The sequence below is a fragment of the Staurois parvus genome, unplaced genomic scaffold, assembly GCF_062004578.1.
Source record: "Staurois parvus isolate SC_StPar_1 unplaced genomic scaffold, SC_StPar_1.0 ptg000851l, whole genome shotgun sequence".
In the NCBI taxonomy this organism is placed as follows: Eukaryota; Metazoa; Chordata; class Amphibia; order Anura; family Ranidae; genus Staurois; species Staurois parvus.
Window position 1 is genome coordinate 125,088 of NW_028318647.1, and position 24,355 is coordinate 149,442.

Here is a 24,355-nt window from a genome sequence, read left to right on the forward strand (position 1 = left end):
GGAAGAATGTCCCTTACATTGGGGGTCAGTGGGAAGAATGTCCCTTACATTGGGGGTCAGTGGGAAGAATGTCCCTTACATTGGTGGTCAGTGGGAAGAATGTCCCTTACATTGGGGGTCAGTGGGAAGAATGTCCCTTACATTGGTGATCAGTGGGAAGAATGTCCCTTACATTGGGGGTCAGTGGGAAGAATGTCCCTTACATTGGGGGGCAGTGGGAAGAATGTCCCTTACATTGGTGGTCAGTGGGAAGAATGTCCCTTACATTGGGGGTCAGTGGGAAGAATGTCCCTTACATTGGGGGTCAGTGGGAAGAATGTCCCTTACATTGGGGGTCAGTGGGAAGAATGTCCCTTACATTGGTGGTCAGTGGGAAGAATGTCCCTTACATTGGGGGTCAGTGGGAAGAATGTCCTTACATTGGGGGTCAGTGGGAAGAATGTCCCTTACATTGGTGGTCAGTGGGAAGAATGTCCCTTACATTGGGGGTCAGTGGGAAGAATGTCCCTTACATTGGGGGTCAGTGGGAAGAATGCTCCTTACATTGGGGGTCAGTGGGAAGAATGTCCCTTACATTGGGGGTCAGTGGGAAGAATGCTCCTTACATTGGGGGTCAGTGGGAAGAATGTCCCTTACATTGGGGGTCAGTGGGAAGAATGTCCCTTACATTGGTGGTCAGTGGGAAGAATGTCCCTTACATTGGTGATCAGTGGGAAGAATGTCCCTTACATTGGTGGTCAGTGGGAAGAATGTCCCTTACATTGGTGGTCAGTGGGAAGAATGTCCCTTACATTGGTGGTCAGTGGGAAGAATGTCCCTTACTTTGGGGGTCAGTGGGAAGAATGTCCCTTACATTGATCAGTGGGAAGACTGTCCCTTACATTGGGGTCAGTGGGAAGATTGTCCCTTATGGATAGCTAAAAAGATCGTTGGAAGCAAGATGGCGGCACCCAGCAGCAGTCTCGGGGCTTTCGTATGTCACACAAGGAAGGTTTTTACAGGGTAATAACATGAATAAATACTATACTGTATATGAACATATCATCCTATGGAAGGTTTTGTTGAGCTCAGTGGTCTGGTGACAGGTTCTCTTTCCGTGTAATATGTGGAACACACAGATATCACACCGACACTTTTCTCAGAGATGACACGTGACACACAGAGGACACACACAGCAGTTGTACTGTCAGTGCAATCCATGTTTATTGGTGAACACACAGAAGTGCCGCAATGGTACAGCGAGGACCGACGTTGTGTATCTGCTACTGGCTGACCACACCACCATGAGAAGCTTCCATCTCCCCAGAGTCGTCCTACGGCAGCCACTTGATCGAATAAACTGCCATCTACAACAGACGATCAGCCCTCTGTAGATGGACAGTCAATCCTGGGTGGAATCAGTGACCACCTACCAATGTCATCAATTTCTTGTGGTGAGACCTCCACATCTGTGTTCCCAGCTCCTCCCAGCCTGAGGAAGATTCCCCGCTCCTCCCTTCATGAAACGGGTTCCCAGCTCCTCTCGTTCTGAGAAGGGTTTCCACCTCGTCCCACCCATAGAAGGGATCCCAGCTCCTCCCACTGAGAGGTTCCCAGCTCCTCCCACTCTGAGGATTCCCAGCTTCTCCCACCCATAAAAGGGTTCCCAGATCCTCCCACCCTGAGGTTTCCCAGCTCCTCATATCCTGAAATGGGCTCCCAGCTCCTCCCATCCTGAGAAGGATTCCCAGCCCCTCCCATCCTGAGAAGCATTCCTAGCTCCTCCCACTTTGAGAAGGATTACCAGCTTCTCCCACCCATAGAAGGGTTCCGTGCTCCTCCCACCCTGAGGTTCCTTAGTTCTCATCCTGAAGAGGGTTCCCAGCTCCTCTCATTCTGAAGAGGGTTCTCAGCTTCTCCCATCCTGAGAAAGGTTCCCAGCTCCTCCCACTCTAAGGATTCCCAGATCCTCCTACGCTGAGATGGGTTCCCAGCTCCTCTCATCCTGAGAAGGGTTACCAGCTCCTCCAGCTCTGAGGATTCCCAGATCCTCCTACGCTGATACGGGTTCCCAGTTCTTCGTCTTCTAAAAGGGTTCCCAGCTCCTCCCACTCTGAGAAGTGTTCCCAGCTCCTCCTTCCCTGAGTAGGCACCAGGAGCCGATTTCAGCAGCACTTCGCTGAACCGCCACTTTGAATCATTGTGAAGGGTGACAACGATGATATTCAGTGTGACCTCAAACAAACTTCTCATTACCAAAGTCATCAGCAAAAACCTGGATTCTGATTGGCTGCCATGGTCAGATGTGGGAAGTAGACTTTGCTATGTATTTGGGGTTGAATGTTCTAGGAAGCCTGAAGAAGGTGAAACATTTTTCTTTTTCTTTCAAATTACAGGTCACATGATTAACCCGTCATGCCAAATTCTAATAGTGGGAGGTGACCAGTAAAATGGCAGCTTTAACCTGATTGGTTAGTAGTAACCAGGAGGGTCAGCCTAAGGGGCTTGTGTGCCAAGTGGCAGCAGTATGTAGGTAAGTAGATCATTACACTCCATTACAGTATATAGGATTCTTCATATAGATATGTCCGGACTATTCACACCTGGCTGTGACCTGCACATTCCATAGGGGGGCAGCATTTCCACAAACCATCTAGAGGGCTGTTCCTCCTTCCCAACAAAGGTAATGTAAGGAAGAGGCAACCCCATCGGATTCCATTCCATATGCCCTGTACAGGCTCTTGAAGGATCCACCACACCCCAGGAAATGTTCAGAGTTTGCCTCTCACTGTAGGAATCTATCTACAGCCCTGCTGACCAACCTGACTATCTCCTGTACTATGTCCGCAGTCTCTGACCGTCTCCTGTAGTATGTCTGCAGTCTCTGACCGTCTCCTGTAGTACGTCCGCAGTCTCTGACCGTCTCCTGTACTATGTCTGCAGTCTCTGACCGTCTCCTGTACTATGTCTGCAGTCTCTGACCGTCTCCTGTACTATGTCTGCAGTCTCTGACCGTCTTCTGTAGTATGTCTGCAGTCTCTGACCGTCTCCTGTAGTATGTCTGCAGTCTCTGACCGTCTCCTGTACTATATCTGCAGTCTCTGACCGTCTCCTGTAGTACGTCCGCAGTCTCTGATCGTCTCCTGTAGTACGTCCGCAGTCTCTGACCGTCTCCTGTAGTACGTCCGCAGTCTCTGACCGTCTCCTGTACTATGTCTGCAGTCTCTGGTCATCTCCTGTAGTATGTCTGCAGTCTCTGGTCATCTCCTGTACTATGTCCGCAGTCTCTGACCATCTCCTGTACTATGTCTGCAGTCTCTGACCATCTCCTGTACTACGTCTGCAGTCTCTGACCATCCCCTGTAGTACGTCCGCAGTCTCTGACCATCTCCTGTACTATGTCTGCAGTCTCTGACCGTCTCCTGTAGTATGTCCGCAGTCTCTGACCGTCTCCTGTTGTACGTCCGCAGTCTCTGACCGTCTCCTGTTGTACGTCCGCAGTCTCTGACCGTCTCCTGTAGTACGTCCACAGTCTCTGACCGTCTCCTGTAGTATGTCTGCAGTCTCTGACCGTCTCCTGTAGTATGTCCGCAGTCTCTGACCGTCTCCTGTTGTACGTCCGCAGTCTCTGACCGTCTCCTGTAGTACGTCCGCAGTCTCTGACCGTCTCCTGTAGTACGTCCTCAGTCTCTGATCGTGTCCTGTAGTATGTCTGCAGTCTCTGACCGTCTCCTGTAGTATGTCTGCAGTCCCTGACCGTCTCCTGTAGCATGTTGTGTGCAGTCTCTGGTCTCTGACCATCTCCTGTAGTATATCTGCAGTCTCTGACCGTCACCTGTAGTATGTTTGCAGTCTCTGACCGTCTCCTGTAGTATGTCTGCAGTCTCTGACCGTCTCCTGTACTATGTCTGCAGTCTCTGACCGTCTCCTGTACTATGTCTGCAGTCTCTGACCGTCTCCTGTACTATGTCTGCAGTCTCTGAACATCTCCTGTACTATGTCTGCAGTCTCTGACCATCTCCTGTACTATGTATGCAGTCTCTGACCATCTCCTGTACTATGTCTGCAGTCTCTGACCATCTCCTGTACCATGTGTGCAGTCTCTGACCATCTCCTGTACTATGTCTGCAGTCTCTGACCATCTCCTGTACTATGTCTGCAGTCTCTGACCATCTCCTGTACCATGTGTGCAGTCTCTGACCGTCTGCTGTAGTATCTAAAAAGATTAAGTGGACATCCTTTGATTCATTTAGAGGTGAACATTACGGGCCGTTCATGCGGGTGCAATGCCTGCACCACATTCAGCAACACACCGAGGGGTCTATTAAACATTTGTTGGACGAATGTCGGGCACATCGGTGCAGGCTGCCTCAATTCTGGCTGTAATTCCCAGATTCATCTCTAGGAACATCGGCTCCATCTTCTGGCCAAAATGCAGTATACTATCTCCCCAAGGTAATCAGAAAACTACAGCATTTTTGGGCTCTAGATCGGCTGACCATCTAGCCCAGGGGTAGGCAACCTGCGGCTCTCCAGCTGTTGTGGAACTACATTTCCCATGAGGCATTGCAAAGATTACAAAACTGACAGTTACAGCTATGACTTGCAGAGGCATGATGGAACTTGTAGTTCTGCGGCTCTCAGGTTACCTACCCCTGGCCTAGGCAGTGATCTCCGAACTGTGGCCCTTTGCTTGCCTTTATCTAGCCCTTGGGGTACTATTCCCATTGACACCAACAATGACGCACTATTCCTCCCAATAACACTAAAGATAGGCCACTATTCCTCCCACTGACACCAATGATGGGCCACTATTCCTCCCACTGACACCAATGATGGGGCACTATTCCTCCCACTGACACCAACAATGACGCACTATTCCTCCCAATAACAGTAAAGATAGGCCACTATTCCTCCCACTGACACCAACAATGGGGCACTATTCCTCCCACTGACACCAATGATGGGCCACTATTCCTCCCACTGACACCAATGATGGGGCACTGTTCCTCCCACTGACACCAATGATGGGGTACTATTCCTCCCACTGACACCAATGATGGGGCACTGTTCCTCCCACTGATACCAATGATGGGATACTATTCCTCCCACTGACACCAATGATGGGGTACTATTCCTCCCACTGACACCAAGGATGGGACACTATTCCTCCCACTGACACCAATGATGGGGTACTATTCCTCCCACTGACACCAATGATGGGGTGCTATTCCTTCCACTGATACCAATGATGGGATACTATTCCTCCCACTGACACCAAGGATGGGACACTATTCCTCCCACTGACACCAATGATGGGGCACTATTCCTCCCACTGACACCAAGGATGGGACACTATTCCCTCCACTGACACCAACAATGGAGTATAACTCCTCCCACTGACACAAAGTCTGGAGTGCGGAAAGTCTGGGCCCCCCTGATCGGAGGGATCAATCTATGAAGGGCGTTACAGCCTAAATTTGTGCATTATGTATGAATATGTTTGGCATTCGTCCAACGAATGTTCTATAATCAGACCCCTAAGATCACAACACACAGGTAGATTTGTGCACTGTGGTGCGATACGTAGAGGCAGCGTACTAGTCGGGCCCCATACATGACTCGGGGACACATTATACATCCATGCAGGCACTTGGAGAAGCGTATTGGTGGATACAATCCTTTGTATGAGCGGCTCCCTTCAGAAGAACATGTTTGCAGTCAGGAGTTCCTCTGCAGTCAGTGGCGCCTACAATGCCTTCACTGGTCAGTAGGGGGCACTCCAGTATACATTCATCGAGTCATAGAGGGGCTCATTCTGCACCAGACATCTTGCATAGTGGAGTCTTTCAGGCACAGATACACAAAGTCTGAGTGTCCCCGCCCACCCGCCATGACCAGCTCCGCCCCTCTTTGGGGGTTCCTGCGTCTTGGTGGAGTCCTCCTTTAATATCGAGAGACGAGCGGATCATTGGTTCATCGATTCCCCTTTGCTGAGGTCACATGACATGCGATTTATAAAGCCCGAATGTGAAGATTTCAGTGCAGAGATTTGTGTTTCTATCCGGAAACACATGAAAACATTCAAGAACTGTGGAGGGGCCCCGCGGCAAGGCGAGTACCCCTCCCCCGCCGTATATGTGATGGTAGATGTACAGATACGGAAGACTTGAGGTAATACAAACAGATGGATTAAAGGGGATGTCCAGTTTCTGGGAGTGTCTTAATTCCAGTCTGTGCTGGCCCAGCTCCTCCCTCCTTGCATGCCATAGCCCTATCCTCTTCTGGGAGTGTCCTAATTCCAGTCTGAGCTGGCCCAGCTCCTCCTTCCTTGCATGCCATAGCCCTCTCCTCTTCTGGGAGTGTCCTAATTCCAGTCTGAGCTGGCCCAGCTCCTCCCTCCTTGCATGCCATAGCCCTCTCCTCTTCTGGGAGTGTCCTAATTCCAGTCTGAGCTGGCCCAGCTCCTCCCTTCTTGCATGCCATAGCCCTCTCCTCTTCTGGGAGTGTCCTAATTCCAGTCTGAGCTGGCCAAGCTCCTCCCTCCTTGCATGCCATAGCCCTCTCCTCTTCTGTGAGTGTCTAATTACTGTCTGTGCTGGCCCAGCTCTTTCCTCGTTGCAGATCATTGCCCTCTCCTTTTCTCTGTCTGTGCTGGCCCCCTCCTCCTTGCATGTCATAGTTCTTCACTTCATCTTCTGGGAGTGTCTAATTACTGCAGGTTCTGGTCCAGCTCCGCCCTCCCTACACATTATGGCACTCTTTTCTTCTAAAAGCATCTAATTACGGTCTGTGCTGGCCCAGCTCCTCTCTCCTTGCAAGTCATAGCCCTCTCCTCTTCTGGGAGTGTCTAATTGCTGTCTGCGCTGGCCCAGCTCCTCCCTCTTCTCTTCTGGGAGTGTCTAATTATGGTCTGTACTGGCCCAGCTCCTTCCTCCTTGCAAGTCATAGCTCTCTCCTCTTCTGGGAGTGTCTAAGTACTGTCTGTGCTGGCCCAGCTCCTCCCTCTTCTCTTCTGGGAGTGTCTAATTATGGTCTGTACTGGCCCAGCTCCTTCCTCCTTGCAAGTCATAGCCCTCTACTCTTCTGGGAGTGTCTAATTACTGTCTGCGCTTGCCCAGTTCCTCCCTCCTTACACGTCATAGCCCTGTCCTCTTCTCAGAGTGTCTATTGGCTTTCTGTGCTGGCCCAGCTCCTCCCTCATCTCTTCTGGGAGTGTGTAGTTATGGTCTGTACTGGCCCAGCTCCTCCCTCATCTCTTCTGGGAGTGTGTAGTTATGGTCTGTACTGGCCCAGCTCCTCCCTCATCTCTTCTGGGAGTGTGTAGTTATGGTCTGTACTGGCCCAGCTCCTCCCTCATCTCTTCTGGGAGTGTGTAGTTATGGTGTGTACTGGCCCAGCTCCTCCCTCCTTGCAGATCACAGCCCTCTCCTATACTGGTGGGATCCAATGACTGTCTGGGCTACTGTAGAGTGTCACTTGAGTGACAGCTGTGAGTCTGCTGGCATCACATCCAAGATGGCGGCACCGCGGTGTGGTCGTGTATAGACACCCGACACAACTACTGTAACGGGAAAGCAGAGGAAGACTATGGAAGGGCGCAGGGGTGGACTGACAATGCATGGGGCCCCCGGGCAATAGGTTATCATGGGGCCCCTGTGTCCTTGCCCAAACTCAAAAAAGCCTAAGAACAAGGTACCAGGAGCATCTCATGGGGCCCCCTACTGACCCCGGGCCCTCGGGCAGTGCCCGAGTTTTCAAATGGTCAGTCAACCCCTGGAAGGGCGTCAGTACAAAGTACAATTTCTGTGACTTCAATCTGGCTTTGTGTGTGGGGGATGGTAAAATACAGACCACTGTTATATGCGGGTTATATCCGTCTGACCATATATGGCGTTGAGGTTCGCTTGGACAAGGCCGGCTCAGGGGATCTGGGAGCGTCGAGGTTTGTTGTTTCCTGTTCTTGTTCTGCTGTGTTTTTTTTTGTGAACACATACTTTCTAACACTTCACTAAGGCATGTGCTGCATAGATATCATTTCATGACTATAGGCATTGAATCAGCCAGTGATGGGGTGTATTCCTCCTTTAAGAACAAGGAACAATATTATTCTTTAGACCGTTTCCGGATAAACGTATTCAGTGAGAACCTGTCAATGAGAGGAACATGAGGGGGGCCATGGTGACCCTTCCCTTCTGGAAATGCTAGTTGCCAGGTGTGACGGGAGTCACTTTGGGTTGGGGGCCCATGGAACATTATGAGATATATGTGTCTCGGTCTTACCTACAGAAGCCACTAATCTTCTCTGTCTGATCTACAGAAACCACTGCAAATTCTGGATTTGACCTACGGAAGCCACTGAACTTCTTGGTTTGACCTACGGAAGCCAATTAACTTCTCGGTGTGACCTACGGAAGCCACTGAACTTCTCGGTCTGACCTATGGAAGCTGCTGAATTTCTGGATTTGACCAATGGAAGCCTCTGAACTTCTCAGTCTGACCTACGGAAGCCATTGAATTTCTTTGTCTTACCTACGGAAGCCATTGAACTTCTCTGTCTCACCTACAGAAACCACTGAACTTCTCAGTCTGACCTACAGAAACCACTGAACTTCTCGGTCTGACATATGGAAGCCATTGCACTGCTTGGTCTGACCTCTGGAAGCCATTGAATTTCTTAATTTGACCTACAGAAGCCATTAAACTTCTCGGTCTGACCTACGGAAACCATTGAACTTCTCGGTCTGACCTACGGAAACCAAATACCTTCTTGGTCTGACCTACAGAAACCACTGAACTTCTCGGTCTGACATATGGAAGCCATTGCACTGCTTGGTCTGACCTCTGGAAGCCATTGAATTTCTTAATTTGACCTACAGAAGCCATTAAACTTCTCGGTCTGACCTACGGAAACCATTGAACTTCTTGGTCTGACCTACGGAAACCAAATACCTTCTTGGTCTGACCTACAGAATCCATTGAACTTCTCGGTCTGACCTACGGAAGCCATTGAACTTCTCGGTCTGACCTACGGAGGCCATTGAACTTCTCGGTCTGACCTACGGAGGCCAGTGAACTTCTCAGTCTGACCTACGGAAACCTCTGAACTTCTCGGTCTGACCTACGGAAGCCTCTGAATTTCTCAGCCTGACCTATGGAAGCCACTGAACTTCTCCCTCTGACCTACAGAAACATCTGGACTTCTCCGTCTGCCCTACGGAAGCCACTGAACTTCTCGGTCTGCCCTACAGAAGCCTCTGAACTTCTCGGTCTGACCTACGGAAACCTCTGAACTTCTCGGTCTGACCTACGGAAGCCTCTGAACTTCTCGGTCTGACCTATGGAAGCCACTGAACTTCTCCCTCTGACCTACAGAAACATCTGGACTTCTCAGTCTGCCCTACGGAAGCCACTGAACTTCTCCGTCTGACCTACAGAAATAACTGAACTTCTCCGTCTTACCTACAGAAGCCACTGATCTTCCCTGTCTGACCTACAGAAGCCACTGTTCTTCTCTGTCTGACCTACAGAAGCCACTGAAATTCTGGATTTGACCTACGGAAGCCATTGAACTTCTCAGTCTGATCTATGGAAGCCATTGAATTTCTTGGTCTGACCTACGGAAGCCATTGAACTTCTCAGTCTGATCTATGGAAGCCATTGAATTTCTTGGTCTGACCTACGGAAGCCAATTAACTTCTCGGTGTGACCTAAGGAAGCCATTGAATTCCTTGATCTGATCTATGGAAGTCATTGAACTTCTTTGTCTGACCTATGGAAGCCATTGAATATCTCAGTCTGACCTATGGAAGCCATTGAACTTCTCAGTCTGACCTATGGAAGCCATTGAACTTCTCGGTCTGACCTATGGAAGCCATTGAATATCTCAGTCTGACCTATGGAAGCCATTGAACTTCTCAGTCTGACCTATGGAAGCCATTGAACTTCTCAGTCTGACCTATGGAAGCCATTGAACTTCTCAGTCTGACCTACGGAAGCTGCTGAATTTCTGGATTTGACCAATGGAAGCCTCTGAACTTCTCAGTCTGACCTATGGAAGCCATTGAATTTCTTTGTCTGACCTATGGAAGCCATTGAATTTCTTTGTCTGACCTATGGAAGCCATTGAACTTTTCCCTCTGACCTACAGAAACCACTGAACTTCTCGGTCTGACCTACAGAAACCACTGAACTTCTCGGTCTGACCTACGAAAGCCACTGAACTGCTCGGTCTGACCTACAGAAGCCACTGAACTTCTTGGTTTGACCTGTGGAAGCCATTGAACTTCTCAGTCAGATCTATGGAAGCCATTGAATTTCTTGGTCTGACCTACGGAAGCCAATTAACTTCTCGGTGTGACCTAAGGAAACCATTGAATTCCTTGATCTGATCTATGGAAGTCATTGAACTTCTTTGTCTGACCTACGGAAGCCATTGAACTTCTCGGTCTGACCTATGGAAGCCATTGAATATCTCAGTCTGACCTATGGAAGCCATTGAATATCTCAGTCTGACCTATGGAAGCCATTGAATATCTCAGTCTGACCTATGGAAGCCATTGAACATCTCAGTCTGACCTATGGAAGCCATTGAACATCTCAGTCTGACCTATGGAAGCCATTGAACATCTCAGTCTGACCTATGGAAGCCATTGAACATCTCAGTCTGACCTATGGAAGCCATTGAACATCTCAGTCTGACCTATGGAAGCCATTGAACATCTCAGTCTGACCTACGGAAGCTGCTGAATTTCTGGATTTGACCAATGGAAGCCTCTGAACTTCTCAGTCTGACCTATGGAAGCCATTGAATTTCTTTGTCTGACCTATGGAAGCCATTGAACTTCTTGGTTTGACCTGTGGAAGCCATTGAACCTCTTGGTCTGACCTCGGAAGCCATTGAACTTCTCTCACCTGATTTGTGTCTCTGGGGTGGTCACAAGCAAGGAGGGCTTTCTTTTAGAACTGGACATCCTCTTTAATCCAATGTCAGGCAGGTCACCCAAGGACAGGCCTTCTAGCAACAAAAAGATATCCCGGAACGTCATCCCAGAGTGCACTCCGGCTGCTTTACACTCAGTCCCATAAAACCTCCATCTGTGGGACACCTCCCTGGACAACCAACAATTTTTCATTGCGTTTCTGGTAGAACCTGGCTGGCGTAAACTCATGATGGGATGTATGTCATGACGATTGTCACAGTGAGGCCTGTAACATGTTAAAGCGCTAAATAAGTTATGAGGTGCTTTATGACCCCTAAAAACCTGAATTTCAGGACATTTGTACATGAACCCGACTCCTGCCGCGCTTCCGTAACTTCGGCCTATAAAGTCGGCAGTCTAGAACACAAACGTGGCGCAGCCTGGGAGTCCTCAGTCCTCTGCTGTTCCGCGAGTCTGCAACAGTAAAGCGGGCAGCACGTTTGTGCCCCCTCTTGTACGGAGGAGGGGGTGGAAGTCCCAGCTGCGTACAACAGCTGGGTGCAGCATTTTGTGCAGCATTCAGAAGGCCACCGAGTCTTCCTGTCTCCGGTTCCAGCAGAGAGTGCTGTTCATGGTCGCAAAGTTGTCCTCTTCTTCCTGCTCTTTAGCCAGTTCGATGAACACCTGGAAGAGGAAAGACAAGGCGTTATTGGCGAATGAGGCCCACAGACAGAACAACAGAGGATGGGCAGACATCTGACTGATGTTTGAGGTCTTAGTTGAGGAACATACAGGCATTTCTGGCTAGCTAACTTTTACAGTGGCACCCTGATCTTAGAGGACAATGGCGATCTGACAGAAAAGCCAACCTGCCCAACAGCGCCTCCCTCCAGGGTGTCACTGACCGCCATAATTTTGCTGAAGCTGCAAGATATGGTAATGACCACCTAAGGCAAACAAGGGAGGACTTTGACCAAAAAAACAGCACCAGTGATCTACTAGCATATCCCACAGCCGTGCTAAAATCAGGTCTCTCATTTTAATTAAAGATATATTATTATATTTACTAATACTGGCAGCAGAAGTATTAAAAATACTGGACAACATCATTTTGGCCTAAACAGTATTTTAAATTTTTTCAGTTGTTTCCTGGTTTCTGGCCTAGGCCAAAATGATGTCATACATCCCGGGAGTCTTCTTTCTCAGCTAAGTACACCCTCCTGTATGTGTGCCTGAGCTAAGGACAGATGGATTCCAGGAAGTAAATGCTACATGAATGATCTGCCCTTACTCAAGATGGCAACAGCCAGATATGCCTAGGGGAATGTTTTTCAAAGTGATTTCTTGGCCAAAAAAATTATTAATGGAGATATGGATGGATGGCTGGGGGGACACGGTGCTACTAGAAGGCACACTAACTCACCGTAACACACTTTTGGATGGGGTGCCTAAGCATATTACACACAACACGTGTCTTCCAGCCCACTGTAGTATGGTGCGAATGGGGCCCAGGGGGCTAAGGGAGGCTGAATGGATTATGTACTAGATACAACTTTTACCTGTTCCAGTGTGGACTGGGAGAAGCTGTACTCCTCTACATTGAAGGTACGTTTCACTGCAACAAGAAGGAAACACACAGGTCAGATTCGAGTTGTGCTGTTCTCCTGAAAATAGGTCTTTGTGTGTTACTTTTCACATTTACATTTGACCCGCTTACTAGACCCTATGACCATAACTGTGTTTGATATATAGATTTGCTGGTTCTTACTCCAGCGGTACTCTGACAAAAAAAAACAAAATGACAAAGTAGGGTTCTTGTACTCATGGTAAGATCAATTTTGGAGTTCATTGAGGGACACAAGAAAGTCTGAAAGCATGGACACTGGCATGCCTCTGCAAAGCATTACCGACAGCTTGATCATGGAGGTGAGACTTGTGTCCCTCAATGGGCTCCAAGGAAAGTATTTTACGGTGAGTACAGGAATCCTGTTTTTTACTGTACTGTCATACATGCCACTTGAATAAGAACCTATTATAAAGATCTGAATGTACAAGAAAGAAACACGTTGTAGACAGTTTTGCTCTTCCAACCTTGTGGTAACAGTTTGGTGAAGACCCTTTTCTGCTCCACCATGACTGAGTCCCAGTGTACAAAGCCAGCTCCATAAAGAAATGGTTTGATCAGTCTGGTTTGGAGAAACTTGAGTGTCTGGCACAGAGCCCAGACCTCAATTCCACAGAACACCTTTGGAATGCCATTGATAAGTCAGGTCTTCAGATCCAACATCAGTCCTGTCCTTGGAGGTTCACGATGAACAACGTCTACCAATAATGGTAATAGGGTCATCCCACTCCAAATTGATACACTATATGGTCTAAAGCAGGGGTGGGCAAACTGCGGCTCTCCAGCTGTTGTGGAACTACATTTCCCATGAGGCATTGCAACATTACAAAACTGACAGTTACAGCTATGACTTGCAGAGGCATGATTGAACTTGTAGTCCTGCAATGGCAGTTTGCCCACCCCTGGTCTAAAGGATGTGATCCCTCCTGCAAATGATGGACTTCAGGTGTCTCCAGTGAAGGGGACTGTTATTACTACAACATACAAAGACATTGTAGACAATTATGCTCTTCCAACCTTGTGGTAACAGTTTGAGAAAGACCTTTTACTGTTCCAGTATGACTGTGATCCTATCTACAAAGCCAACTCCATAAAATCATGGCTTGACCAGTTTGGTGTGGAGGAACTTGAGTGTCCTGTACAGAGCCCGGACCTCAGTTCTACAGAACACCTTTGTAATGTCATTGGTAAGTCAGGTCCTCATATCCAACATCAGTCCTGTCCTTGGAGGTTCACGATGAACAACGTCTACCAATAATGGTAATAGGGTCATCCAAGTGCAAACTGATACACTATATGGCCAAAAGGATGTGGACACTCCTCCAAATGATGAAGTACAGGTGTCTCCAGTACAGGGTACTGTTATTACTACAATATACAAAGACATTGTAGACAATTGTTTTCTTCCAACCTTGCGGTAACAGTTTGGGGAAGACCCTTTTCTGTTCCAGCATGACTGTGCCCCTGTGTGCAAAGCCAGTTCCATAAAGACATGGTTTGTCAAGTTTGATGTGGAGATACTCGAATTTCCTGCACAGAGCCCTGACCTCAACCCTACTGAATACCTTTGGGATGAAGAATAACCTTGATTATGAGCCAGGTCTTCTAATCCAACATCAGTATCTAACCTCACAAATGGGCACAAATTCCCACAGACACCCGACAAAATCTTGTGGAAACCTTCCCAAAAGAGCGAAGGATATTATAGACATAAAGGGGACAAATCCATATTAAGGTCAATGGTTTCAGAATGGGATGTCCACCAAAATATGGAAAATCTTCCCAGAAGAGTGGAATATGTAATAACCACAAGGGAGGCCAACTCCAAAGAGCCATGGTTTTGTAAAGGATGTCCAACAAGCTCATATAGGTGTAAAGGGTGGAGGAACTCGAGTGTCCTACACAGAGTCTTGACCTTAACCCTACTGAACACCTTTGAATTTCAACAATGGTGATCCAGATCTTCTTGTCCAATATAAGTACCTGACCTCACAAATGGACATGAATTTTCCACAGACACCCTCCAAAATCTTGTGAAAGACCTTCCCAGAATAGTGAAGGACGTTAAATAGGGGGGGCAACTTCATATTATTGGCTGTGGTTTTGGAATAGGATTTCCCACAAGGTGTGATGGTCAGGTCTCCACACTTTTTTGGGCATACAGTGTACAAGTGTATCATAGTAAACCCTGAACAAACTATTCATTGCCTTTAAAAAACAAAAGTATTTTTAAATCCATCGAGTATGAGTATTGGACTTCACCCTATCATAAGCCTCCTATAATCTCCTGATCAGCAGCACCCTGATGTAGTGAAGGCAGGGCTTGCACTAACACCCAGTCAAACTCTACTGCAAAGCACGTGATGGCAGTACAAGACAGCAGAGAGGTGCGCCATTAATGTCCCGCTCTTTCATTGCCCAATTGATAAGTCAGGGGCATGTCCTTGACCAAGCCATGATGCTGTAGTGGAGGCCAAGGAACTTGTTGGCTGTTAGGGCCCCACGGCTCTTATTAAACTGGCTGCACAGAGATTCACATCATATTAGTTCAGCTTTCATTTTTTGAGGGACTCGCAATTAAAACATCTGTTATTCCATATAGTCTATTGCCGTTATGTCCCCAATAGTACAACATGAATGAAATATATCTAAAACAGAAGAGGCTTTACCTTGTCCCAGGTTAAAAAAGGCTTGTGATAGGGACTGGACATCCTCCTTCGGAACTTTGTATGACATCAGTGAAGGAAAGCTGGAAGACAGAAGAACAGTAAGTCAATGTCTTCTCCAACCTACCACAGATGAAGCTTACAGGGCAGTGAACCTAATGATACATCTGGAATGCCACATTCTGAGCAACTGTTTACACAGGTGAGGGAGGGAATCCTCTGCATCTGATTGACCCATGTGCGATGATCAGGAGCCATGGCAGTGGATGGAGCCAGTTCTAGAGGTGGGGCAGGAAATTTTGCTTTGGAGAACCAAGTGGCTATAGTGGTACTTTACGACCGCATTCCACATATACCCGCAAACAGGTCACATTTTGTGAATTTTCCGAAGATAAAACATCTGTCATAAATACCAAACCACTGGCATTGATATACACTCACCGGCAGGGGCGGACTGACAATTTGGGAACTCGGGCACTGCCCGAGGGCCCGGGGTCAGTAGGGGGCCCCATGAGATGCCCCTGGTACCTTTCATAGGCTTTTTTGGGTGTGGTTTGAGTGTGGGCGAGGACATAGGGACCCCGTGATCCCTTACTGCCTGAGGGCCCCATGAGTTGTCAGTCCACCCCTGCTCACCGGCCTCTTTAGTAGGTACACCAAACTGCTAATCATCCAATCACATGGCAGCAACTCAATACATTTAGGAATCTAGATGTGGTGAAGACAACTTGCTGAAGTTCAAACCGAGCATCAGAATGGGGAAGAAAGGAGATTTAAGTGACTTTGAACAATGGTTGTTGGTGCCAATTGGGCTGGTCTGAGTATTTCCAAAACTGCTGATCTCCTGGGATATTCACACACAACCATCTCTAGGGTTTACTGAGAATGGTCCGAAAAAGAGAAAATATCCAGTGAGCAGCAGTTGTGTGGAGGAAAATGCCTTGTTGAGGTCAGAGGAGAATGGGCAGACTGGTTCCAGATGGTAGAGAGGCAACAGTAACTCATGTCAATATGGACCCAAATATCTGAGGAATGTTTCCAACACCTTGTTGAATCTATGCTAGATGCCAATGAAAGCAGTCCTGAAGGCAAAAGGGGGTCCAACCCGGGACTAACAAGGTGGACCTAATAAAGTGGCCGGTGAGTGTAAAGCACTTGTGTAAGGTGAAGGAAAACGTGAAAATGTGACCTGTTGGGGGTACATGGGGACCAAGGATACTGGACTATAGGAAGCTGGTTACAATGATACAACACACACTGTATGGCACCCACCCTTGTTGTTCTTGGATTACTTTCCAAATACAGAACCATGCATGAGCCTGAACACAACATGTAATAAATAAATATATGTACAGTATATACTATTATTACTACATAGATTTATTGTATGACATACCTGTCCTGGCGGCAGGCATTGGGGAAGTGTTTGAGAATCTCCCTGTGCAGGATCTCCATTTGTTGGACCCCGGAGTCTGCATCCAGCTTCAGCTCTAGACTGTAGTGCCGCCCAAATTTACTCTTCAGGTGCTGCACTGAGCCGATATATCTTAGAAGAGGTAGACATGTATTATAGGAGTCCACAAAAAAGTGGAAATGAGCTTCATAACCCTAAGTACATCAGGTACACTTTAAAACGGTCCCAATGATAAAATGTTGGTTAGGGTTGGATTCTTAGTTCCAAGAGCAGGACGGACGGTCTGACTCTGGGATGTCAGGACACAACCTACCTCAGCTGTCCTGAAACCATGACGGCCACTCGGTCACAGATGGCTTCGGCTTCCTCCATGATATGCGTGGTGAGGATAGCGGCCTGATCCTTGCCTTTGAATGTAGACCTGATGACTTTCCTGGACAAAGGAAGACACATGAGAAGCGTGACACGGCAGGACTTATTGTTAACATGTTACATTGTATGAGACCATAGAAGGGGAAGACAGAATATCAGAGAAAGGACAATAGGAGGCACCTTGTAGGATTAGAATGACACTGGACCATCACCTGATCTCTTATATCTGCCCTTCCGAGAGTATGGTCCAGGGATACAGAACTGTGTGGTCATGACTTCCCTTGCATGGGTGTAAATTTGGCTTTAATAGTGACAGGTCAGGACCTAGATAAAGTAAACCTGTCTCCAACCAAAATAACAAACCCAGCTGTGCATTAGGCACCTCCAACAAGTATTGCCACCATTCTTCTCCCCATTCACCACTGTCACCAGATTAAAAAAAAAAAAAACACTATTGGTTCTTGGGAAAGATTTGGTGGTCAATGGACAAGGTGTCCGCTTACATTGGTGGTCAGTGAGAAGAATGTCCCTTACATTGGTGGTCAGTGGGAAGAACACCCCTTACATTGGTGGTCAGTGGGAAGAACGTCCCTTACATTGGGGGTCAGTGGGAAGAACGTCCCTTACATTGGGGGTCAGTGGGAAGAACGTCCCTTACATTGGGGGTCAGTGGGAAGAATGTCCCTTACATTGGGGGTCAGTGGGAAGAATGTCCCTTACATTGGGGGTCAGTGGGAAGAATGTCCCTTACATTGGGGGTCAGTGGGAAGAATGTCCCTTACATTGGGGGTCAGTGGGAAGAATGTCCCTTACATTGGGGGTCAGTGGGAAGAATGTCCCTTACATTGGGGGTCAGTGGGAAGAATGTCCCTTACATTGGGGGTCAGTGGGAAGAATGTCCCTTACATTGGTGATCAGAGGGAAGAATGTCCATTACATTGGGCGTCAGTGGGAAGAATGTCCCTTACATTGGTAGTCAGTAGGAAGAATGTCCCTTACGTTGGTGGTCAGTGGGAAGAATGTTCCTTACAATGGTAGTCAGTGGGAAGAATGCCCCTTACATTGGTGGTCAGTGGGAAGAATGTCTCTTACGTTGGTGGTCAGTGGGAAGAATGTCCCTTACATTGGTAGTCAGTAGGAAGAATGTCCTTTACGTTGGTGGTCAGGGATAAGAATGTCCCTTACATTGGGGGTCAGTGGGAAGAATGTCCCTTACATTGATGGTCAGTGGAATGTTGCTTTCCTTGGTGATCAGTGGGAAGAATGTCCCTTACATTGGTGATCAGTGGGAAGGATGTCCCTTACATTGGTGGTCAGTGGAAAGAATGTCCCTTACATTGGGGGTCAGTGGGAAGAATGCCCCTTACATTGGTGGTCAGTGGGAAGAATGCCCCTTACATTGGTGGTCAGTGGGAAGAATGCCCCTTACATTGGGGGTCAGTGGGAAGAATGTCCTTTACATTGGAGATCAGTGGGAAGGATGTCCCTTACATTGGGGGTCAGTGGGAAGAATGTCCCTTACATTGGTGATCAGTGGGAAGAATGTCCCTTACATTGGTGATCAGTGGGAAGAATGTCCTTTACGTTGGTGGTCAGGGATAAGAATGTCCCTTACATTGGGGGTCAGTGGGAAGAATGTCCCTTACATTGATGGTCAGTGGAATGTTGCTTTCCTTGGTGATCAGTGGGAAGAATGTCCCTTACATTGGTGATCAGTGGGAAGGATGTCCCTTACATTGGTGATCAGTGGGAAGAATGTCCCTTACATTGGGGGTCAGTGGGAAGAATGTCCCTTACATTGGGGGTCAGTGGGAAGAATGTCCTTTACATTGGGGGTCAGTGGGAAGAATGTCCTTTACATTGGAGATCAGTGGGAAGGATGTCCCTTACATTGGGGGTCAGTGGGAAGAATGTCCCTTACATTGGTGATCAGTGGGAAGAATGTCCCTTACATTGGGGGTCAGTGGGAAGAATGTCCCTTACATTGGTGGTCAGTGGGAAGAATGTCCCTTACATTGGTGGTCAGTGGGAAGAATGTCCCTTACATTGGGGGTCAGTGGGAAGAATGTCCCTTACATTGGTGGTCAGTGGGAAGAATGTCCTTTACATTGGGGGTCAGTGGGAAGAATGCTCCTTACATTGGTGGTCAGTGGAATGTCCCTTTCCTTGGTGGTCAGTGGGAAGAATGTTCCTTACATTGGGGGTCAGTGGGAAGAATGCTCCTTACATTGGTGGTCAGTGGAATGTCCCTTTCCTTGGTGGTCAGTGGGAAGAATGTTCCTTACATCGGTGGTGGTGGTGGGAAGAATGTCCCTTACTTTAGGCTCAATGAGTGAGGTGTGGGAAGGAAGAACTTTTAGGTTGGGGTTTATGGGGAAGGTGTCCCCCTTACATTGGTGGCCAATGAGGAGACTGACACTTGCTTTTGAGTCAATGTGCAAGATGTCTCCCCTTCCATTGGTGGTCACTGTGAAGGTTAACCCTTAACTTGGGGTCAATGGGCAAGGTGTCTCCTGACAATGGCAGTCAAAAGAAAGAATGGCTTCCAGTTTGGGGTTAATGTGTGAAGTATCTCTTACTTTTGTGTTCAGTGGGAACAATGATGCTAACTATGGGCTTAGTGGGCAAGGTGTCCCTTTACATTGGCTATCAGTGGGAAGAGTAACCCTCAGTTTGGCATCTTTACTGTGACATGACTGGCAGATGAATGATTCCAGCCTGAGAACATGCCTGAGGCATGGTTCTATACAAGGTGCGGGAATATGTAAATAATACATCCAAGGTCCTCACCACAATTGCTGTTTGGCTTTAGGGTCCATCCCTGTGGAAGGTTCATCCAGAAGCACAATGTCGGGATTACCCAGCATGCTCAGGGCAAAACACAGCTACGTGAAGAGGAAGGACATTACATTATCCAAAAGGTCCAGAAACAGAAGAATGGAAACACAAGGTGCATATCTAGTGGGAGGAGTCACCTTTCTCTGGGCTCCCGCTGACAGCTTCTTGGTACGCTTCTGCAAGTCCTCTCTCATGTCCAGAGCTTCTACTACTCTGAAAACAAGGTCATAGTGAGGATCACAGCAAACATAGAGGTTCGGTCCACTCCAGGGGTGTGTGTGTGAACACAGAATGGGGGAGACCACCCCCCAAATTCTTATATCTCTAACACACTCTGGCAGATGAATTCCCAGCTCCGCCCACCCACCCACTGTAGCTGAGTTCCCAGGTCTGTACACCCGCTGTGCCCATTATGAGGGGTTCCTACCATCCCAGTGCTGAGTTCCCGGGTCTGTACCCCCGCTGTGCCCATTATGAGGGGTTCCCACCATCCCTGTCCTGAGTTCCTGGGTCTGTACACCCTGCTGTGCCCATTATGAGGGGTTCCCACCATCCCAGTGCTTTGTTCCAGGTCTGTACACCCGCTGTGCCCTTTATGAGGGGTTCCCACCATCCCTTTTCTGAGTTTTTGGGTCTGTACACCTGCTGTGCCCATTGTGAAGGGTTCCCACCATCCCTGTGCTGAGTTCCTGGGTATGTACACCCGCTGTGCCCATTATGAGGGGTTCCCACCATCCCTGTGCTGGGTTCCTGGGTCTGTACACCTGCCGTTTCTATTATGAGGGGTTCCTACCATCCCTATGTTGAGTTCCCGGGTCTCAAGACCTGCTGTGCCCATTATGAGGGGTTCCCACCATCCCTATGCTAAGTTCCAGGGTCTGTACTGCTGCTGTGCCCATTATGAGGAGTTCCCAACCACCCAGTTTTGAGTGGAGTGGCCCCTAAGAAAATACACTGTACATGGAATTCATGATCTCTGGCTCCCTTAGACCTGGATCCTTCAATAATATGAATTGTCTGATGAGACCCCATAGAACTCACCTGTCTATGACTTCTTTCAGGCTGCTCTGGCTCATGCCTTTGATGGAGCCGTAGGTCTCCAGGTGTTCCTGCACTTTGATCTCTGGCCACAGATGATTTAATTGAGGTGAATACCCTACAAATCGTAGGGGGCCCTCTCCTGATTCTGAGGGGCCCGGATCTCCAACCCAGATCTGAAAGCACACATATAGAGATGGCATCAGTATAAGACATTGATATCATTTCAGATTCATGGAAGGTGCATCTGACCTTCTCCTCAACCTTCAACCAGAGAGATCTCTTGTCCATAGATTGTATACCTCTCAACACAGGCCCTGAGATCGGAATCACCAACCTTTTCATTGGGCCTCAGGATGTAAGAGAACCGGTCAGGAGTGACACTGAGGATCTCCTTCAGAAAAAGCTATCTGCCTGGCTGTCATGCTGATCCCCCCAATAGAAGACCCTGAGTTACCCTATACACATAGACTAAGTTGCTGGAGCAACGAGGAGGCAGCAGGCCACTGAGCCCATCACTGCCTGCCCAAAGATGAGATATTAGTTATGTGGAGTTGTCCTTTAAAGAGAACCAGTCCTGACTGCACCAGTCCTGACTGCACGTCTGCAGGAATCTGGCATCTTAAAGCAAAACTAAACAATATCTGTATTCAAATATAATCCATACACATCCACACATGCACTGCTCTATGCACACCACAAATCTCATAGTCCCAAAGTTCCAGAGTCCCATACTCCCATAGTTCCATAGTCCGTAGTCCCATAGTTCACAGCTCCATAGTCCCACTCTACATAGTCCCAAAGTTCCAGAGTCCCATACTCCCATAGTTTCATAGTCCGTAGTCCCATAGTTCACAGCTCCATAGTCCCACTCTACATAGTCCCAAAGTTCCAGAGTCCCATACTCCCATAGTTCCATAGTCCGTAGTCCCATAGTTCACAGCTCCATAGTCCCATTGTCTGTAGTTCCATAGTTCATAGTTCCATTGTCCCAGAGTGAGTCCCCATAGTCCATAGTTCCATAGTTTCATTGTCCATAGTCCCATACTTCCATAGCCCCAGTCCAATAGTCTATAGTTCCATAGTCCCATATCCCCATAGTTCCATAGTCCGTAGTCCCATAGTTCACAGCTCCATAGTCCCATTGTTTCATAGTTTATAGTTCCATTTTCCCAAAGTGAGTCCCATAGTGCATAGTTCATAGTCCCATACTTCCATAGCCCCAGTCTAATAATCTATAGTTCCATATCCCCATAGTCCCATATCCCCATAGTCCCATATCCCCATAGTCCCATATCCCCATAGTCCCATATCCCCATATCCCCATAGTCCCATAGTTCCATAGTCCCATAGTTCCATAGTCCCATAGTTCCATAGTCCCATAGTTCCATAGTCCCATAGTTCCATAGTTCCATAGTCCCATAGTTCCATAGTCCCATAGTCCCATAGTCCCATAGTCCCATAGTCCCATAGTCCCATAGTCCCATAGTCCCATAGTTCCATAGTCCCATAGTCCCATAGTCCATCTTGGGGGAGCAAGAGAGGGTGCTAACATTCATACATACAGTGGAACCATGTGGAACGTCCGTAGCCCCAAGATTGCTGCTGGGGGCCCCTATCTTGGATGTGATGTCAGCAGCCCCAGGAGACTCCGCTGTCACTTATCTGTCACTCTATAGTATCCTCCTTCACCCCACCCCTGACAGCAAAATAACAGTTGCAGAGAGGGCAGAGGAGCTGGGTCAGCGTTGACAGCAATTAGACACTCCCAGAAAAGATGAGGGCTATGACGCGTAAGAAGGAAAGAGCTGGGCCAGCACAGGCAGTAATTAGACACTCCCAGAAGAGAAGATGGCTCTAAGGAAAGGAAAAAGTCTGCAAGTATTTAATATTCTGGATTCTTCTTCAATTTTTTAGGTTGGTGACAAATCTCTAACTCCCCTCCTCTGCAGCACTATGATAGGTTCTCCTTCCACAGAACACAGAATATGAACAACCCCAACATTTGCTGACCTTCCCGGCGTTCGGCTCCGTCTGTCCCACCATTATGTCCAGGATCGTGCTTTTACCGCATCCATTGGGCCCCACCAGCCCCAGAATCTCCCCTGGAATCAGAGACAGGTTTACCATGGTGACAACCCTTTCCTGCGTAGAGTTGGATGGGGGGAGGGGGAACGACTTACCTTTCCTGACACAGAAGGAGATGTTATTGACCACCAGCTTCCTCATGGTCTTCCCCACAATGGTCTTCCCCTTCTCATTGTACTCCTTGTGTAATCCGCTCACCATGATGGCCGGTTTCTGGGAAGGACGAAGGTCAACGTAGAGTGAAACCCTCAATGGATGGCACTTTGATAAACCTCTCTCTATATATCGGGGACGGACTGACAACTCATGGGGCCCCCCGGGCAATAGGGGATCATGGGGCCCCTGGGCAATAGGGGATCATGGGGCCCCCGGGGAATAGGGGATCATGGGGCCCCTGTGTCCTCACCCACACTCAAACCACACCCAAAAAAGCCTATGAAAGGTACCAGGGGCATCTCATGGGGCCCCTACTGACCCCAGACCCTCGGGCAGTGCCTGAGTTCCCAAATGGTCAGTCCGCCCCTGATATATATATATATATATATATATAATGAACCATCTCTGTCTACACATGTGCAGAATGAGAAATAATCGTTTACTTTCCACTCATTCAAATAATTTCATTTAGTTAAAATCGATAAATTTGTTTAATTCGCTTTTGGAATTTATTTTGTTTTGTTTATCCATTCTCGAATTTGATTCGAATTTTCTGAATTTGAAAAGTATTAAAATCTGTTCTATTCTTTTATTTTCTATTCTATTCAAGTTCACTTTTATTCTATTCGAAATTTGAATTTCAGAAGACTGTTATATATTTTATTTTTTTCCTTTCTATTCTGTACTTTTCTATTTTATTCTTTTCTATTCTTGTCTAGTCTATTCAAATTTGAATTTATTCTATTCGAAATTCGAATTTCGGAAGATGGTTGTATTTTATTCTATTATTTTCTATTCTATTCTAATCTATTCAAATTTGCTTTTATTCTATTCGAAATCTGAATTTCAGAAGACGGTTATATGTTTTATTTTTTACCTTTCTATTCTGTTCTTTTCTATTTTATTCTTTTCTATTCTGGTCTAGTCTATTCGAATTTGAATTTATTCTATTCGAAATTTGAATTTAAGAAGATGGTTATATTCTATTATTTTCTATTCTATTCAAATTCGCTTTTATTCTATTTGAAATTAAAATTTCAGAAGACGGTTATATTTTATTTTTATTCTTTCTATCCTATTCTGTTCTTTTCTATTGTATTCTTTTCTATTCTCGTCTAGTCTATTCGAATTTCAATTTATTCTACTCAAAATTCGAAGTTTTGTTATTTTGGATTCGTTTAAACTCTTCTCTACCGCGTTATAGCCGATAGATGGCTACAGCACGGTTTTCTAGTTCTAGGACGACGTCCATGGATGT

General features: G+C 47.4%; 1 protein-coding gene across 3 annotated transcripts in view; it reads right to left on the minus strand.

The window, feature by feature from the left end:
• Window positions 1-1,178: 1,178 nt before the first annotated feature.
• The window catches only part of ABCA5 (ATP binding cassette subfamily A member 5), a 136,551-nt gene continuing 113,374 nt past the window's right edge, over window positions 1,179-24,355 (minus strand). The window contains exons 30-40 of one of the 3 annotated variants that reach the window (XR_016306666.1): window positions 23,037-23,154; window positions 22,867-22,958; window positions 20,857-21,029; window positions 19,953-20,028; window positions 19,768-19,862; window positions 16,919-17,038; window positions 16,588-16,737; window positions 15,195-15,274; window positions 12,461-12,516; window positions 10,775-11,585; window positions 1,179-10,092 (exon numbers count right to left, since the gene is read on the minus strand). Coding sequence is in view for 1 of the 3 variants with exons in the window: in XM_089655587.1 (XP_089511713.1) it covers window positions 11,481-11,585; window positions 12,461-12,516; window positions 15,195-15,274; window positions 16,588-16,737; window positions 16,919-17,038; window positions 19,768-19,862; window positions 19,953-20,028; window positions 20,857-21,029; window positions 22,867-22,958; window positions 23,037-23,154 (1,065 nt within the window). In the remaining 2 variants the exon portion in view is untranslated. Of the gene's footprint in view, window positions 11,586-12,460; window positions 12,517-15,194; window positions 15,275-16,587; window positions 16,738-16,918; window positions 17,039-19,767; window positions 19,863-19,952; window positions 20,029-20,856; window positions 21,030-22,866; window positions 22,959-23,036; window positions 23,155-24,355 lie in introns of all 3 variants that reach the window. The other 2 variants (XR_016306665.1, XM_089655587.1) reach the window with 2 other exon arrangements.